Source organism: Ambystoma mexicanum, chromosome 9 (genome assembly GCF_040938575.1).
Source record: "Ambystoma mexicanum isolate Mex_15411 chromosome 9, UKY_AmexF1_1, whole genome shotgun sequence".
Lineage (NCBI taxonomy): Eukaryota > Metazoa > Chordata > Amphibia > Caudata > Ambystomatidae > Ambystoma > Ambystoma mexicanum.
The window spans coordinates 1,468,452,689-1,468,471,477 of NC_090931.1; the positions used below are offsets into that span (position 1 = coordinate 1,468,452,689).

The window sequence follows — 18,789 nt, forward strand, 5'->3', positions numbered from 1 at the left end:
CCCTTCAACAGCTATATTTCTACTTGCTTCACCATAAGAACAGACCCCTTTTGTCTCACAGTAATTTACCTTGGCTTCGGCAACAGCAATGTAGCATCTATTGACAACCAGATATTTCCCTTTTTAGTTCCAATACTTTGGACTACTGCCACAGTTTCAATTGCTTGTAGACATACTGCCATAGCTTCAATTACTTTTAGACATATTTAGACATATTTAGACAAGATAGATTTTTAAAGTACTTCAACCTCCTCAGATAGGCAAGGCACTCTTCATTTGAACAACTTTCGTCAATGGAGCAGCCTCTTTGCCTTTCTTGTCTAACTACCACAACAGTAAACTGGGTTGGGCTTCAAGACTTACTTCTCTCTGGTTCCCAATAGTCTTTACAAGCAGCCGGTTTCCTTTCCCCAACTTTACCTTCACCTTTCTCCTAGCTATGAGCCCAGACAATTACCCAGAAGCCTTGGTGCCACTCTCTTAGCTTCAGGTAATACTTGTGCAGTTGTATTTTAGGGCTTTGAATTGTTAACTTCACAACGCAGCTGAATTGCTCTAAACTCTGAGAAAGGGTTAGCTTCACACTTAGTATGGGGTACCTCTTGGCTTTAGGCAATGCTTATTCTCTTCTTCAGTCGTTTATACATTTAACTTCTTGTAAATGTCACTTTTATACAGAGTATAAGGTTCAGTCTTTCAGGAAAAACTACAATTAGGCACACACGACCACTCTGATGTAGTTTTCAAGCTTTAAAAGGTGGATATATGATTGTATTCCCATAGAAGAAAAGGATAGATTTCAGGCTTCCTTGGGGAATCACAATAAGGTACACGCAACCATTCATTAATATAGTTTACCCACGGTAAAGATTGTAACTTTTGCATCGTCACAGTTAAATGTTCAGAAATTGATTTATTAGCGTTCCTGCTCCTTAATAAGGGACACGCGACCACTCTTTGAACAGGAATAGTCTTCGAATAGTGGAACAAAGGGGGTTTTATAGCGTTAGCTTCCTAAGCGGGTAAGAAGCTTCACTTTATAGGAGTGTGTTACAATTCCATTGTTCAGGGGATTTTCAATGCAGCGATTAACTTCTACTAAAGCGAGTAGCAAAGGGGCTGGCTACTATTACCGGCAAGGCTCCACGCAATGTTTTAGATGGCTGTGCTTCACTCTCCGGCTTCTGAAACACTTGCTCTTCGGGTCGCACTGCTTTCCCAACTTCTACTACAACTTCTACTGCTTCTGGCTCGCTGGGGACCCACAACCTACTTCTGAACAGGTGTCTTTGGTCTGGCTACACGCTTTGGGAGTCTCCTTTACTCCTTAGACCATCGGCTTGACAATTGCTTCTTGCTTCAGCCTCCGGCACGCCAGCAGGCCGGCAACCAGGGCAATCAGGCTCACATGTGGAAAACCGTTTCTCCTGCAGGTCTTCTGCTGCGCTGCCTCTGCCCTTCAGAGTTTGGGAGCACAGGACTCTCTCAGAACACGCAGGTGAAATCCGCTTCACGTTTCAGCATCCCTTTTGTTCTCCCACTTCTGCTTGGTTTGCCATCCTTCTGCCTTCACTATTGCAGCCTGCACTCCAGCCAACGTTCCAGCTCCTTCCACTCCTTCCTACTTTCTCGCCGCTCAAGTTCTTTCAGGTGTGGGCTGTTAGGCTCAATTGCCTGGCTTTGACAACTGCATGCCTCCTCAGCCCTCTTCCTTGTCTCAGTCCTTCTAGGATTCTGGGACTTGTAGTTTCTTTTAACAAAATTAGTTTTTGTCATATTTGAGTTACTTTTAAGGGTAGGTTCAATTCCCTTAAAGTTATTAAGGGAGGGCCTATGAAAATGTGCCTTTACAGAAGAAGCTCGTTTATTGAAGACAACATTTCCATTTTCCTTTATGTTGTACCCTTGGGACTGAGGAAGGTGTTTAGTTTGGGATACCAAAAAGGGTCTTTCGTTTGGTAAGGTTTGCTCAGATTTTATAACATTAAGCTCCCCAACTCTAGATCTAAAATGACGGTAAAGGACATTAAATCAAAATGACAATAAGCCATTACCTCTTTATGTACCTTGGGAAGATTATTTTTTCCGGAAGAAGAATACTGTGTCTCAATCCACAGAATCGCCACACCACCCTGGGCCCTGTCTCCTCCACAGTTATCGGAAGAAGGCAAAACTACAATATGGCCAAAGAAGAAGGAAAAATCTTGTGGCACAGCCACTTTAGGGCACTAGCAACGCTTAGTAGCCATATGCGGGTAACGCAAATGTGGACACGAAAAATGAGGCAAAAAAAAAAAAATAAGTAACTGCTGCATCTTGTCTTTGGGAACATATAAAAGTAACCAAAAAACCCATGTGTAAAAAGTTAGGGAAATACAAAAGTATCCCCATGGCACTGCGCTGTAAGCTGCTGGGTGTCTCATAAAAACACAAGAATTCAAAAGTGAAACTAGTTTCCCAGTACTGATAGTCTGTTGAACTAATCAGTTTCCTCATACCAAAATGAGCTTAATGGCAAGGCAAGTGAAGCTGATGGCTTTATTGCCTTTCAAAAAGTGAGGACAGCATCAAGAACAGCGCAAAAAGAATGGGGTTCCATAGAAAACTATGGAGGTAAATGTGCAAAAAGAAGAAGTCTTTCGTAACAGCGTGCATTTCAACCACACTACCCCAATCACTATGTTGTTAACAAGCTGCATCGCACACTTCTTCCCAGATACTTTTCTTAGCATCAGGCTTGGGATTCATGCCAGATTGTCTCACCCCACCATCTTGCGGGAGTTTCTGTCCCTGTGGAGTTCCAGCTTCGGAGGCTTAACAACTAGTGAGAGCCACCCCAACTCTCGTCCCCTATACAGATGTGCCCTACATCCAGTTACATTTAGGTAGGCACATATACCCGCCCATATGGATGGACATTGCAAGTAACATCTGCATGGCCCTTCCCCGGGGCATCAAGGATGTCTGTCTGCATGTCTGCTTCCTCAGACCAACCGTTGTCGCTCCACGTCTGTGCATTCTATAAAGATAGATGATGGCGGCCCTTCCCTAGACATATGCAAACTGCAACCCGATATATTTTCTGTAATTTACGAATGCTGACATAGGGTTGAAGCATGCCACCAGATGATGAAATTAAACAAAAATTGCAACAAATAGAAAATAAGTAACAGAATGTTCTTTACAAATGTACTGGCACTGCATAAAGCAACATTATTTATTGATAAGAAATCTGTGGACAGCAGCATGAAAGCAGACTGTGGCCATTGCCACATCTTACCTTAAACTGTTTAGAAAGTTAGGATGCATGTCTCTGGAAGCAAAAGAAGGAAAATTGGGACAGGGAGGAAAATGGGAGAAAAAGAGTAGGGGCAGGGTGAGATGATGAAGGGTTAGGGAACCAAGCGTTAAATTAGGAAAGAAGCAGTGTAAAAAAGAAAAAAAAAATTGTCCCAGGGAAAATAGTTAGAAGGATATGATATGATATGGCATTTATAGCACGCCTATACGCAAGTGTTTCAAGGCGCGACGCGGCAAGGGAGGGGGAACAGAGGGAAGACAGAGACAACGATCCTACTAGGCCAAGTGTCATTCAGATCGTGCAAGTGCAGGGGAAGGCGAAAAGTTCAGGGTGGGAGTACATGGGATAAATAGAATAAATAAAAAAAATAAGAGAAGTACGGCCAGCTGGAGGCAAGTGCAAGGGTAAGTGCAGACATCAGGTGTCCAGTGCTAGTGGGGGACTGTAGGGATACAGAAAACAGTCCCCAAGTGTGGGGGTTGCCAGGGAGGCAGTGCATGTGTGCAACTGGCGGGGGAGGGTAGCCAGGTAACCAGTGCAGTTTCAGCCAAGACTTCAGCAGAGGAGAGGAGGAGAAAAAGCAGAAGCAAAGAGGAAGGTTTTGAGGTGCTTCCGGAACCGGAGAGGGTTCTCAAGTTTCAGGGAGGCTGTTCCAGAGGGAGGCCCCAGCCGAAGAAGGAGATCTACCACCAACTCGTTGCTTGGAGAAGTGACTGACCCTGAGGGAATTGGAGGCGGATGAGTGAAGAGTTTGAGAAGGAAGATATTTAGGAAGAGAGAGTTGAAGGTATTGAGGCCCCAGAAGGCCTTGTGGACACTGCAGAGGGTTTTGAACTTAATCCTCGCAGCCACTCGGAGCCAGTGCTGAGATGTCAGTCCTGGAGAAATACGATCCCTGGGCTTGAGGCCAAGTACAAGTCTCGCAGTCCTGTTCTGGATGAGTTGCAGAGAGTAGAAGCAGGCAGATTTAGAAAGAGGCTGTTGCAATAGTCCAGCCTAGAGAGAACCAGGGCTCTGGAGACAGTGAGCATCTGGGGGAAGGAGAGGAAAGGAAGAATACCTCTGAGGAGGTGCAGCTGGTAGTGTGATTTCTTAGAGACGTCAGAGATGTGAGGAGAGAAGGAGTGTGGAGACGAAGATGACCCCGAGGTTTTTTTGCCTCGCAGGTGGGAGCAGGAAGGAGGGCCAAGAGAGGCCGGCCAGAGAGTGACAGGAAAGGAGTGAGCGGGTGTGCCGATGAGGAGGGAGAATCTCAGTCTTACTGGCATTAAGGCAGAGATCATTGGCGGCGCACCACTCCTGGATAGCGGACAGACAGTCAGAGATGAGAGAAGGAGAAGAGGTGGCCGATAACGCTCATAGTTTGGGAGCATGGTTACAGGGAGCAAGCTAGGCAGAATTTAACAGCGGTAAACACACACTGCTCTTGGGAGACAGATGGGACTGAATGCTTGTTACCCCTCAAAGAGACAAAAGTGATAAGCCAGGCCACTCCTTCAAATACACTGGGAATAAGCTTACTGTTAGCTCTGTGTTAGTCAGATGACCACTGCACATCTATGTACTAGGAAAAGGGATCTAAGCTCCCCTCCCAGGGGTATGCACTGAAATTCAAACTATGAAAGTTCAACCCAAACCTGACCTGCTCGTCCCTGCCATCAAACCCACACTGACACGTGGAGCAAAACATTCGGTCCGACACCTCTGGAATCAAGGGCACAGTCTTCGATTTGTTGAATTTTTCCTCTGTGAGAGACAAAACGCATGCGTCAGAAGCTAGACACCAACAAATCCCAAGTGCCCTTCACATTTACAGGCAGCAACAGACAAGCACATACCCCAATAACCTTTTCGCACTATGATGGGTCACTAATAGCTTAGCTGTACAACACCCACAGGTGCTGGGCATAACAATGCAGGACCCACTACAGCCAAATGTCAATGTACCCTGGGCTTCGAGCCATCATCAGTCCTCACTCCGCCTGGAACTAATCGACTACTTCGAGGGTATACAATGCTCTTTTGATCACAAAAGAACGTACAATAGATACAAAATCAGATTTGACGGGAAGCAGTGAGCTTCTTACAATGGGATGAGTTTGAGGGACATTCTGACCAGGTTGTGGAGGTGAGTAAACGCAACAGTCACGAGGGCCAAGTGGATATACATAGATTAAGGACAACCAACATTGGGTATTTTTAAGTGCAGGTAGGTGGTACAGCCAGCTGTGCTCGGGACATGCCCATGATGGATGAAGTGCTAGAATGGAGGCAGAGGAAGTGAGGGTCAGAGAGAGGTTAGAGGCGAGGGAAAATTGTTAGCTAGCAGGCTGATGAGGAGCATCTGTTTCTTGCAGGCTGTGGTGAAAGCAGAAACACAACATACAGAAAAGCAGGAAAAAGGAGGGGGAACACCGCTCTCTAACCAAAATCCACACAGAGAAATGGCAATGAAATCCAAAATGATCGCCAGAGGTTTTAGAACCTCCCATCCCTAAACCATGTGACTAGAGGTCAGTAAAAGAGAATGCTGGGTAAATGGAGTTAAAGATCAGAATAGCAATGGGTCAGTAATAGCAGGTCACTGGAATGCCCACCGTTAGGGTGAAGGATGAGAGGGGGAAGAGGCACAGCAGAGGGGAGAATCTGTAGAGACATGGAAGAGGTGACAACTGCGGGGGTAGCTGCTGAAGCTTGGAGGAGGGATGGCCCAGAGTAGGCTGTGAGCAGGAAGCATTCTGACTTTGGTTGAGCTGGACTCACATGGCGGACTATGCCTGATGGCCTTGCTGGGTGGAGAGAGTCTGAGATATAGAGGCCATATATAGGATGTCAGCAGAGAATCCTGGTGACCGGGTGGCCACAGGAGTACGGTGCACTGTAGACGCAACCCTTTGATCTGTGAAAGGTCTTACAAAAGTTGCAGAGAGATAACGGCTACTTGGGGAGCAGAACTAAGTCCCAAGAGAAGCCATTGATGTGAGAGGTCTGTGGAAAATCCTGACAAGGGATGAGAACAGGAAAGAATAGATGACAGCAAGTGGAAGAGAGACTCTGGTGGTACGTAGGACATGAATTGAGTCAGACACTGCACCAGCACATCCCATAGAGAGGGATAGCATGGGCTCTGAATTTGAGCAACTTCAGTCAAAGCTTAGTCGCTGCATTCTGGACACTGTAGTGCAGTGATCATCTGCTAAATTAAATGATAAAACCTTTAGTGATTACAACATGGAGCTGATAAGTCGCTACTTCCCAGTCTTTCTCCTTCGGATCCAGGAGGTTACGTTTACATCAGTCGGTCTCCCATTGACTTCAGTCAAGGACTACTCCACAATTCCTACAATATTTCTCCTGCTGAGTCTTCGTCCTTCTCTGACTTGGTACTGCACTGGCATATTTGACTTCCCTTCCCCGGTATTTGACAACTACCTCACGTCATTGGTTCCCAGCCGAGAACTCAATGTCTATTCTTAACAGCAATCCTTCAGTCTTGTGCAAAACATGATTCAGCGTATTTCGCAGTCTTTCAATAACTCATAAACAATTGCTTCCCACTCTGATGTCCTCTACACCAATGTTCCTTTTCAGTATTGTCTCATTATAGACCGCACACTATCAATGGATGGGAACAAGGGTTTATCATTCAGTCATCCACATACTTATGTCTCATGGCGAAATTCCTCTATCAGTTTTCACATAGGTATGGAAGGAATTCTGGACTTCTCATTCCTACATTTATCAAAACTTCAATCCCTCAATATCAGTTAATGTTGTACTGCAACCTATATTATTTCTTGCCATCAATCAACATTGAACTTCCAATAAGTGTTAGACTTTGAATGAACTTAATTTCCCATCATGATTCACACATCGCCTTTTCAATGATCTGCAGGCTTTGAAAGGACATCGCTTCACAGCATACATTCACCGTTACTCTTACACTGATCATCAGACTTTAAATGGACTTTGTTTCCCAGTATGCATCATTCTTTGTCCAGTCAATAAATAACTATTTGACTTTGTTGTCCAACAGGCATCACATTTTGCCTTTCCAATGCTCATTTTGTGTGAATAGAGGGGCTTCCCCTGGATATTCTTGAAGCAAACAGACCTTTGGGCCTTAGGCCACCCTCCATAGCCATTTCAGGAATGGCATTATTGATATGAATAAACTTCCCAGGATCTAGTTTACAGCAATTTTAGTGTTAATATACAAAAAAAAGAGGATGTGCAGTTACCTGGTTCGTAACATCCCATACCCTTGCTGGATAGTACATGTAAATCCTGAGGGAAAATCCTTTTCCAGCGACTTGTGGATTGCTCAAACAATAACCAAATACTGGCGGATGCACAACATAACTTTATGGAGGGAACTGGCACCACAGAAGAGGCAGCCAATTGATATCCAAACATGTTTCGATTAAGGGACCTTTAACAGTAAAAATACATATCAATTAAATGTAACTATGTAATGTGTGGTGGAAAATTCACTATTTAAATATTTGTGGGGCAATTTACATACGTTTACATTTTTACAGTAGAAATGATGGCACTAAACACTGTTACAACTCAAGGGCATTTGTCCTTTCTCCCCAAGGGGGAGCGCCCCCCCCCCTTGTGAGGCTAGGGAGGTGAGCCCTCTTCGCATCATCCAACCTAGGAGTCGAGACAAGTGAGACATCACCGGAAGAGTCTTCCCCTTTGGGGACAAGGACTCCCATTCCCGTGAGGAACTCCCTGATGCCATATATGGAACTATCTAATACACCAAATTATTACAAGTTCCATGAATGGGATGAAGATGAAATTAAAGTATAACGTTATCAAAGAGAAGGAGAACTGTTCCTTTAAATCACAATCTCCGAGCACGTTGAAGAGAAAGGAGACGCCAAGGGGAGGCGGAAAAAGAGAAGAAGGCAGAGACAGACTGGTGAAGCTCCCTGTACAGAGAATGCCTGAAGGAGGCGGAGCTGACGCGGACAGCGAAGACAGCGACTTTTGGAACTTCGAGCTGAAACAGGATGCGCTGGAAGCCTGGCGTGTCAGAGGAACAGAGATCTGAGACGGCTGGAACTGAGAGCTCGGTAGTGGCGTGATCACAAAGCAATCGTGGTGGGTAGTCTGCCCTCTGAACAATGCCTACACCACCTCAGAGAGGGAGCACCGAACAAACAGATTACCCGCAGCGGTATCGAGAAGCCAAACAGGAGACAGAAACACACTGGAAGCAGACATCGTGGAAAACGAAAAGAGAAGCAAACCAAAGAAAGGACAAGATTCCAAGTACCTACGGGCACCAGAGACGTTCCCTTACAAAACTGAAGGTAACAGGGAGAACGGGAATACCAGGAAGCCAAAAGGGACAAGTTATAGAAGTAAAGAAACGCGTCCCAGTACAAATGATGAAAGTGTAGAAAACAAGTTTATAAAGTTGAACTATTTTATTGTGGTAACGAAAAATACAAAGATCACAAAGAATTAGATGAATGGAAGGGGAACATTGCTAAATACAAAGATCACAAAGAGTGCGAAGAATAGAATTGGAGTGTTGATACCTTTGGAAAAGGAGAAGATCACCCAATATCCAAGAGACAGAGTGGAAAACAATAGAGACACTTGGCAACTAAAGACCAGAGAGGTCCATAGGATAAACCTTAAACAAGAAAGACCACTTTCGGAAAAGAGGAACCATAAGCATTTGGACAACAAAAACTCCCAAGAAAAGGACACAATACAAGTACATTCAGAATTCGATAATAAAGAGAGAAGGATTCTGACAAGAGCGAGGAAGAACCCTAACAAAGAGGAAACAAGGATAATAAATCCTCTAACAGAGTTCAAGATACTAATACAGAGAATAACAAGAGAGTATTTGAGGATTGTATATTTATCAGATCTCTAGAAAGAAGAGAACATAAGTGCATAAGCACAACTACCAGGAGAAAGGAGTCATTCTCCCGACTTAAGTTGATTAAAATAGTGGTAGGGTCGGTTAGGTTAGCTTTGGACAGCAGACTGATTCTTTTGGACATTTATTCATGACCGGCGAGCGCCTTAGTTAGTAACATGGGCAGGGAACACCCCATAGTGATAGGGAAAGATGCACTTTTTCTCTATTCTTCAATAAACGCATGGCAAAAGATGTCCTCAAAGAGTTTTTGCCCTTCTTCTAGCTCGTCATAAAGACTACTGGTGCCCCTCACCCCAACACAAATCAGGGTTTCATATCTGCTCCCGGGGCAGATGGGACTGAATGATTGGGGGTAACAAAGAGACTAAGAGAATCTGACAGTCCACCACGTCAGATATATTGGGAAGTAGCTAAATATTTGCTCTGCCCCACCATTCAGAGGGCCTCTGCCATATCTGTTCGCTAGGAAAAGGGATTGTAATTCTAAAGACATTTCAAAGGAAAGATGAAGTGGAGCTGGTGGAGGGAGTAATCCAAACCATTGAGTGCAAGCTCTTAAACCACAAGGCTGCGTGAGAAACCTGAAGGGGTCTCACCTGCTAGACCCTGGAGATCTGTCATCCAGGTGGCCAGGACACAGCCATCGCTATTAGATCCAGTTCCTGGGGGTGGACTAGTGGGGCAGGATCACCTGGATGGGGGGTCTTCGGGGAGTGGAAGTGGAACACCGAAGGGCGAGACGTGATATGCACTTCCTTACAACACCTTTTCCCCATCTTACCCCATAGTATACTTAGAAACTCTATCCCCCGCCTTTTCAAACATTAACACTTTCCCACACTGTGAAAAACAATGAACTAACACCAGAGCCGTTTACCTGACATGTCGCAACACAAAGGTCAGGCAACTGCCGATAACTACACACACCTGACTGCCCTTTCCCTTCCCCACAAGCATAAAAGGCGGACCAAGAGAGCACACTTTGAGCAAGATCAAACGCACGAGGAAGCAGCCAATCCAGGACGGCAGTTTACACGGAGGAGAAAGGCGGTGGGACCTGAGAGGATGACCAGGAGGGAATTGGCCATGCTCTTTTCAAGCCAGACCCGAAAAGCATCCAAAGAAAGAAACGTAAGACCGGGAGTCGCAGCTGGCGAGTGGTGTGTCAGATGTCAATGGTACCAGGGGTTCACCCGCACTGATAGCCAGGGTGGGGAGAAGTGCTTCCTGCCGTGGCACCGGCCTTGACTCCCGAAGCAGAAGAAGAGCCAACGAGTTCAGCAAAGCCGGTGATTCGGAGGATGCTGATACTGGACAGGACTGGGTTAGGCTGAAGGTTGCAGTGGCAACATTGTAAGAAAGAAGAGAATAGACAGAGGTCTGTTTGTGAACAAACTGGGGACCACAGATTGAGTGGTCCAGCGCCACATGGGCATCCATTCGAATGTCTCAGACTGCTACCACTCTCATAAAGAAAGAGAAGGTATTGAATGAAGAACTTTTTAATTGAAACTACAAAGAACAAGAGGCCTAGGGGAGGCCGGCGTGAAGGGCCGAAGTGGTCATACAAGGGCCAAGCCAAACCCCTTCTACAGTCTAAAATCTTTGACACATTGTGGAAGCCAAGTGAACTGTGTTTGAGGCAAATGTGAACCCGACTGAGGGATGCCTATGAATGGTGATGATGTAACGCTCACCTGATTCTCGCAGAGGCGCCGGTCTTGACTGGGCGACTACCGTATCTTCAAAGGTGATGTGTAGCACCCGGTTGGCTCTTTGGGCTGGACCTCTGTGCACTGTATGCCTGACTTCAAGAGTAAGATGTCTGCAGACAGAAAATATGGGATTAATGAACTGGGGTTATTGGGGTGTCCCTATCTCTTCCCTTTTTTGCTCTCCTGTAGACCCCCAAAGGTTAACGCTCTCACCTTAGGTAAGTGAATGCCGAGCTCTCCATCTGCCTCGGGGCAGGGTGCTGTAACCAGTTTCTTCACTGGATCGGTAGCGCAGGCCTCTTGACTTCAGAGGACTGCTGTCCGTCGTTTACTGCACGAAAGGTAAGTTTCGAGTAATTCTATTGTCTTTAAAGTCTTTAGCAATGATGTCTCTTGTTTTGCAGGTTCCGGCGATGGCGGATGACGGGCTGAAGTGAGTTGAAGATGGAGTCCGTATGATGAATAGAAGCGCCTGGAAGCACGTGTAAGCGCTTGTTGCCTGCTTCACGATGCGCTCTAACTGTCTTTTATTTTGCAGGTACGAGTTCGGAGCGGCTGCAGGGTGCCGGAATACCCACTGGGGTTGATGTGGAAAGGAGTAATGGCACGTGAGTATTAAAGTTCCCCAATGTCTTTAAACGCACCTTGTTTTGTCTTTCAGATGCAGGATGCAGCGCCGAAGGCCTCCGGAGCGTGCAAAGAGTCGGTAAGCTTTTGTCTTTCAGATGCCGGAATGCAGTGTGAAGACCTCCGGAGCGCACGAAGAGTAGGTAAGCCTTTGTCTTTCAGATGCCGGAATGCTAACCTGTTCTTTCTTGTCTTTATAGGTGTTGCTGAAGACTGGATTCAGGATGGTAAGCCTTTTCCCTTAGGCCCAGGATCCGATGCAGAAGACACGATGAGCGTTCTGCTGCAGAGGATGCAGAATAACGCAAAGCAAGATTCATCCACCGGGTGTGGTTTAAATAGCCTCCTGTAGTGCTTAGGTGTCTCCTTCCACAGCCACGCCTAGGTAAGAAAAGAGTTCCTGCTTTCCAGAAGAGTTCCAGTGTTCTGAATCTAGGGAGTGGCTCCTGCCCCACCCAACAGGAAAAGTAGTTCCAAACAGAAGAGGATCAGAGGCTCAGCTGGCAGGCAAGTAAGCAGCATGGTCTGCTGCAGGTAAGTCCACCCAAGCATTATGAGCCCGGCGCTTCCAGCGCTGGGACTGGGCACATTTATGAGCCTGGTGCCACTGGCGCCAGGACTGGGTCCAAAAGGTCCCAATTGGGACTGGTTGGCCCTCGGAACCTAGGTTATGGATCTGCTTCCAAGGGAGTTGGGAAAACCCTGACCTTTTGGAAGCAGAGATCATGACAGATGAACAGTGATACACCCACGAACATTGTGTTGACAAGCGTGAACCCGAATGAGGGATGTCTACAGTCAATGGTTTGTCTGAGCCCGACTGCGGGAGGCTGTTGTGAGAGAAGGATCGGAGCCCAGCTGAGGGGATCAAGGGGCGAGGAGTAATCGCCCACCGTAAAGATTAACCGAAGGAACTTTTGTTGTTGTGTACGATACATCAGGCCCTCTGAAGCAAGAGATTTTTTGCATGCGACTTGGGCACAGAAGGCCCTGATATTGAAAAGGGAACTGTCGGAGAGGCCCAAGAGTGTGTTGTGCTCAAAAGACCCGCCTTGTCCCATGCTGGGGAAGGGAGACCCGGCCATAACAGCCTGACTTATCATTTTGTGAACACTTCTTTCTTTTCTTGTGAACATTATCCCACACTCTTTTGCAGTATAGCGGTAAGGGTTGGCAATAGGTTTTTTAGTATAGGCCCTTTTATTTGACTAGACTCCACTAGGACTGTATTATTAATATTTGATGGTGGAAGCGTGCTCCCATCTTAGAGTTAAGTTTAGATTAGGCATTTATCTCACACATTTATAAAGTTTAATAAACACCCTTGAACTGTGATCACTTGTGCCTGTCTTACTTTGACACCATGGGCCTCATTACACGGATGGCGGTAAGGATTTACCGGTACCGGTAAAATACCGGTACCGGTAAATCCTTACCGCCTTACTACGAGGTCCCTTTGCGGGTTGGGGGATTTAACGCCTGCTTTTTGCAGGCGTTGTTAGGAAAACCCCTAGAACTCTTTGGAAACATTGGAAGATTCACCATCATCGGCGCACACAGTGGAATTCAAGATGGCGTCTGTTGGATCACGTTTCTACTACCTAACGGAGCAGGTCTAGTTTCGCACTCAGTTCCACCTGATCACTCCTACTTAAACCCAGAATCACTAAAACACTCTGCGTTGCTACTCGCTCCCGTGTATGCATTGCTTTCCAGTCGTGTTTCCCTACCTTTCACCACTCGGCTTTTGCCGTGCTAGCTGCTCGCAGCACCTTTCTCATTATAGCGTCTGCCAATCTTGGTCGTTCGCTGTTTCTGTTTCCTCGATCGGCTTTTGCCGTACTAGCTGCTCGCAGCACCTTTTTCTCCGCTCAGCGGCTGCCAACCTTGACAGTTCGCTGTTTCTTTTTTCCACACGGCTTGCCGTGCTAGCTAATCCTAGCCCTGCTCGGCATCCTTTACTCTGCTTCGGCAAGCTTCGGTACTCACCGTTTCTGTTTCACTTACTTCTCTCAGCCTCTTTCTTCCTTCCGCCGTCGGCCTCTCGCACCGCGGCTCCTCTCCTCCTGCTGTCACTTTGTGCTTCTCCTCGTCTTCCTCTGAGTCTCGTCTCCCGAGAGTCTGCTCTCCTTCTCCTGGTATTAACAGGGTTTCCCCGGCATCTTACCTTGGATTATTCGTGCTCCGCTTCCTGACGTCAAGTGTACAGCAAGTTATTTTTCTACGTCTTCATTAATCATACGAACTTCCGTTCCAATCAATCGGGACCTGTCTGGATCTGGGTTTTCTTCCCCTCGAGGGTTTCCCAGGGGGTGGCCCCCTGGGTGCACAGAGCACTACTCACGGTCTCTGGACTCCCGGGGGGACGTCTCTCTACTCTTCAAACATCCTGATAAAGCCCGAAGATTCGTGAGTACCATTCTTGGCTTATCAAAAAGTGTGGTGTTGAAACAGATTGTAAGAGATAGCAACGCCATGGAGCAACAGATACAGCAGCTGGTAGCAGCTGTACAAAATCTCAATACCGAGATGCAAACCCTGCGCAATGAAAACACCATGCTTCGTCAAGTAGTACACTCAAGAATCGAACTGCCACCAGGTCCCCTCCCTATGGGGAAATATGATGGCAATCCCAAAAAACTAAAAGAATTCATTGACTCTTGTACGGTACAATTTACATTAAAACCGGCCTTTTTTCCTAACGACCGGTCCAAGGTCAGCTTCATGATATCCAACCTATCAGGGAGCGCTCTGGCTTGGGCCACCCCCCTGGTGACCACTAACAATCAACTCTTAGATTCTCTTGCTGGATTCTCCAATAGCATACAAGCCATGTTTGGACGCAGAGAAATAGTGGTATCTGCACAAGAAAACCTCTTAGACCTGAAACAAGGAACAATGGAAATTCTGGCGTACATCACTCAGTTCAAACAACTGGCACATGAAACAGCCTGGGCAGATGACGCTCTCATTACTATTTTTAGGAGAAACGTAAACGAAGACTTGAAGGACGAACTGTCTCGAGTACCTCGCCCGCATAACCTTGCAGAGATGATTACGCTCGTTCTACAGATGGATTATAGAATCCAAGAAAGGAATTTAGAAAGGAAGAAGGGAAAAGCCAAAGGACCTCCTCCATATGTACGAAGCGAATTTACCAAGACCTCACGAACCCATGAGGAAGAACCCATGCAAATAGGAATCACTAGAGGTCCTCTTACCTCAGAAGAGAGAAACAGAAGACGCTCTCTGGGTCTCTGTATGTACTGTGGTTCGGACAAACACGTTTTGAAGGACTGTAATCTAGTCCCTCCCCGGCGTTCGGGAAACGCCTTCACCCGTTCATAAAGGGAACCATGAACGGGCATAGTACTCCGAGTTCCCTCAACGGAGTGGCTAATTCTACTCAAATGGTGGTTTTACCAGTAACACTCCGATTTAATGATGTTTCACTCGAAAACGTTCCAGCTCTTGTAGATTGCGGAGCAGCGGGTCTTTTTATGGATACCGAGTGGGTTTACAAGAACAAGATACCCCATATGGCTAAAGAACTACCAATCCCAGTCGAAGGAGTGGATGGAGAATCCTTATCCTCTGGACCCATACGAGCCAATACCTCCGTCCTCACAATGAGGATATCTACCCATGAAGAGGAAGTGATCTTTGATCTCATTAAGGCAGCTCACTACCCGATAATCCTGGGAATACCTTGGTTGGCTAAACACAATCCCTATATCAATTGGAAAGCTGGAACCATGTTTTTGGGATCAGAATACTGTACCTCCACATGCCAGCATAACGGTACAACTGGAATACACACCTCTCAGGCACCTGAGATCCCTCAGAACTCTAATGCAGTAGTGCTAAATCTGAAATTGTTACCGGAATGTTACCACAAGTACAGTAAAGTATTCTCTAATGAGGAATTCAAGGAACTGCCTCCTCACCGGAGAGACGATTGCAGTATAGATCTCCTGCCAGACGCCCAGATCCCATTTGGAAGGATGTACACCCTATCTAATCCCGAAAAGGAGGCCCTGAAGGAATATCTACAGACAAACCTACGCAACGGACTTATCACTGAATCAAAAAGTCCAGCTGGAGCATCCTTGTTTTTCATCCCGAAAAAAGACTGCAAAGAACTGAGACCGTGCATTGATTATAGGGGATTGAATAGGGTCACCTACAAGGATCGATATCCTTTGCCTTTGATTCAGGATATTTTAGAAGCGGTAAGGGGTGCCTCCATTTTCACCAAACTGGACCTGAGAGGCGCTTATCATTTAATTCGGATCAAAAGCGGAGACGAGTGGAAGACGGCATTCCGCACCCCTTTTGGGCATTACGAATATCATGTTATGCCTTTCGGCCTGGCTAATGCTCCATCAGTATTCCAAAGATTCGTAGACCACTTGTTTTCGGATTTATTACTTCATTCACTGATCGTATATCTTGACGATATATTGATCTTTTCTACCAATCTACAGGAGCACATTTCTCATGTTTCAGAGGTACTACACCGCCTACAAGACAACCACCTTTTCGCCAAATTAGAGAAATGCTCGTTTCATCAAGAAAAGATTCCTTATTTGGGCTTTATTCTTTCCAAAGAAGGGGCTTCCATGGACCCCCACAAGGTACAAGCCATTTTGCATTGGAAAGCTCCACAAGGAGTCAAAGAAATCCAAAGGTTTGTTGGCTTTGCGAATTTCTACAGGAAATATATACCCAACTTCTCCAAAGTCATCAAACCAATGACTACACTTCTACAGAAAGGAAGGAAATATGTGTGGACTAAGGAAACACAACAAGCCTTCGACGAATTAAAGTCTGTATTTTCATCTGCTCCCATCCTTAGATTGCCGGACCAAACCAAACCATTCCTTCTAGAGACAGATGCTTCTCATTCTGCAATAGGAGCAGTCTTGAAACAGACTTCTCTTAGCGGCAAAGAGCATCCTATTGCCTATTGACTCCTCTGAAGGACAAGAATATGAAGTATCGGCCATAGCGAACTCCAGATACCATCGGGGAAGTCTTCAATATCTTATAGATTGGAAAGGTTATGGACCATCTGACAGGACTTGGGAACCAGCGTCTGCAGTTCATGCACCTACACTGGTGCGACGATTCCACAGGTCTCAACCGTGGAAACCCGGACCTTCCACCCCACGGGAAGGGCATACTGTTAGGAAAACCCCTAGAACTCTTTGGAAACATTGGAAGATTCACCATCATCGGCGCACACAGTGGAATTCAAGATGGCGTCTGTTGGATCACGTTTCTACTACCTAACGGAGCAGGTCTAGTTTCGCACTCAGTTCCACCTGATCACTCCTACTTAAACCCAGAATCACTAAAACACTCTGCGTTGCTACTCGCTCCCGTGTATGCATTGCTTTCCAGTCGTGTTTCCCTACCTTTCACCACTCGGCTTTTGCCGTGCTAGTTGCTCGCAGCACCTTTCTCATTATAGCGTCTGCCAATCTTGGTCGTTCGCTGTTTCTGTTTCCTCGATCGGCTTTTGCCGTACTAGCTGCTCGCAGCACCTTTTTCTCCGCTCAGCGGCTGCCAACCTTGACAGTTCGCTGTTTCTTTTTTCCACACGGCTTGCCGTGCTAGCTAATCCTAGCCCTGCTCGGCATCCTTTACTCTGCTTCGGCAAGCTTCGGTACTCACCGTTTCTGTTTCACTTACTTCTCTCAGCCTCTTTCTTCCTTCCGCCGTCGGCCTCTCGCACCGCGGCTCCTCTCCTCCTGCTGTCACTTTGTGCTTCTCCTCGTCTTCCTCTGAGTCTCGTCTCCCGAGAGTCTGCTCTCCTTCTCCTGGTATTAACAGGGTTTACCCGGCATCTTACCTTGGATTATTCGTGCTCCGCTTCCTGACGTCAAGTGTACAGCAAGTTATTTTTCTACGTCTTCATTAATCATACGAACTTCCGTTCCAATCAATCGGGACCTGTCTGGATCTGGGTTTTCTTCCCCTCGAGGGTTTCCCAGGGGGTGGCCCCCTGGGTGCACAGAGCACTACTCACGGTCTCTGGACTCCCGGGGGGACGTCTCTCTACTCTTCAAACATCCTGATAAAGCCTGAAGATTCGTGAGTACCATTCTTGGCTTATCAAAAAGTGTGGTGTTGAAACAGATTGTAAGAGGCGTTAAAATCCAACCCGCAAAGGGACCTCGGAGCTAATTACGGCACCGCAAAATTGCAGTGCCATAATTAGCGCCTTCCCCATTCCCATAGAGCCCTATGGGGCAGAAATGGGAATGGGGAAGGGCAATGGTGGAAGGGGGATTTACCGCCCCTCCAACCTTGGAATGGGGCGGTAAATCCCCTTTCCACCAAGGCGGTGCCGGTATTTTACCGGCATGAGCCATGGCGCTAGTAGCGCCATGGCTCACCGCCTACCGTGTAATGAGGCCCCATGTCTTCCTTACAGCTGGTGCCATTTTAACTGTAGTGCGTCTAAATCTCAGGTAACTCCAATACTGGCCAACAACCATCTCCCATCCCCACACTCATTCCCCAACTAGCTCCCAATACAACAAAAGGGAGAAACTCCAAACAGAATCATAAACACAAAATGAACAAAAATAGATCTGTAGGAGTACTGCTGCCGCCACCCTGTGTGCATATGTTGTTGTCTCTATGTCCCTAACACACCAATACATCAGAATTCAACAATGGCCATTAAACTATCACCTGCAGTGGCGCCTCCCTCCATTACAACTACAACTAAAATTAAACATAACACAAAGGGTGGACCCGGCATGACCCTGTATAGATTCACTGTCAAATTCAGAGTGCACGGAAGTGCCTCAGCTGGTATCCTTTCCAATGACAGCATGAACAGACATTCTTGCAGCTGGATGAGGTAAGCTAAAGAGTGGATCCATCTAGAAATTCCCACCCCCACACAATTTCACCAGGTACAGTTAAACACTCAGCCGGAAGCCAAGATATTCGTCTACACTTCAGTCACACAGTCATGGTGGCCTGTCCAACTGAGAGGTTAGTTATGAGTCTCCCAAACCCAGCTAATAGGGAAACCATGGCTCAGGGGCTAAGGGATCAGCAGAGTTCCCCTTCTAGGGAGGGAGGCAGAGAGCGAGAGCGAGAAAGAGAAAGAAAAAGAGAGAGAGAGAGAGAGAGAGAGAGAGAGAGAGAGAGAGAGAGAGAGAGAGAGAGAGAGAGAGAGAGAGAGAGCTCAGCTCCCCCTTAAGTGCCAC

General features: G+C 46.6%; 1 protein-coding gene across 2 annotated transcripts in view; it reads right to left on the minus strand.

The window, feature by feature from the left end:
• Positions 1-18,789, minus strand: part of ANKZF1 (ankyrin repeat and zinc finger peptidyl tRNA hydrolase 1) — an 803,428-nt gene that overhangs the window by 684,127 nt on the left and 100,512 nt on the right. For both annotated transcript variants that reach the window (XM_069616921.1, XM_069616920.1), the window contains exon 3: positions 4,944-5,047. In XM_069616921.1, coding sequence (XP_069473022.1) covers positions 4,944-5,047 — 104 coding nt within the window. The remainder of the gene's footprint in view (positions 1-4,943; positions 5,048-18,789) is intronic.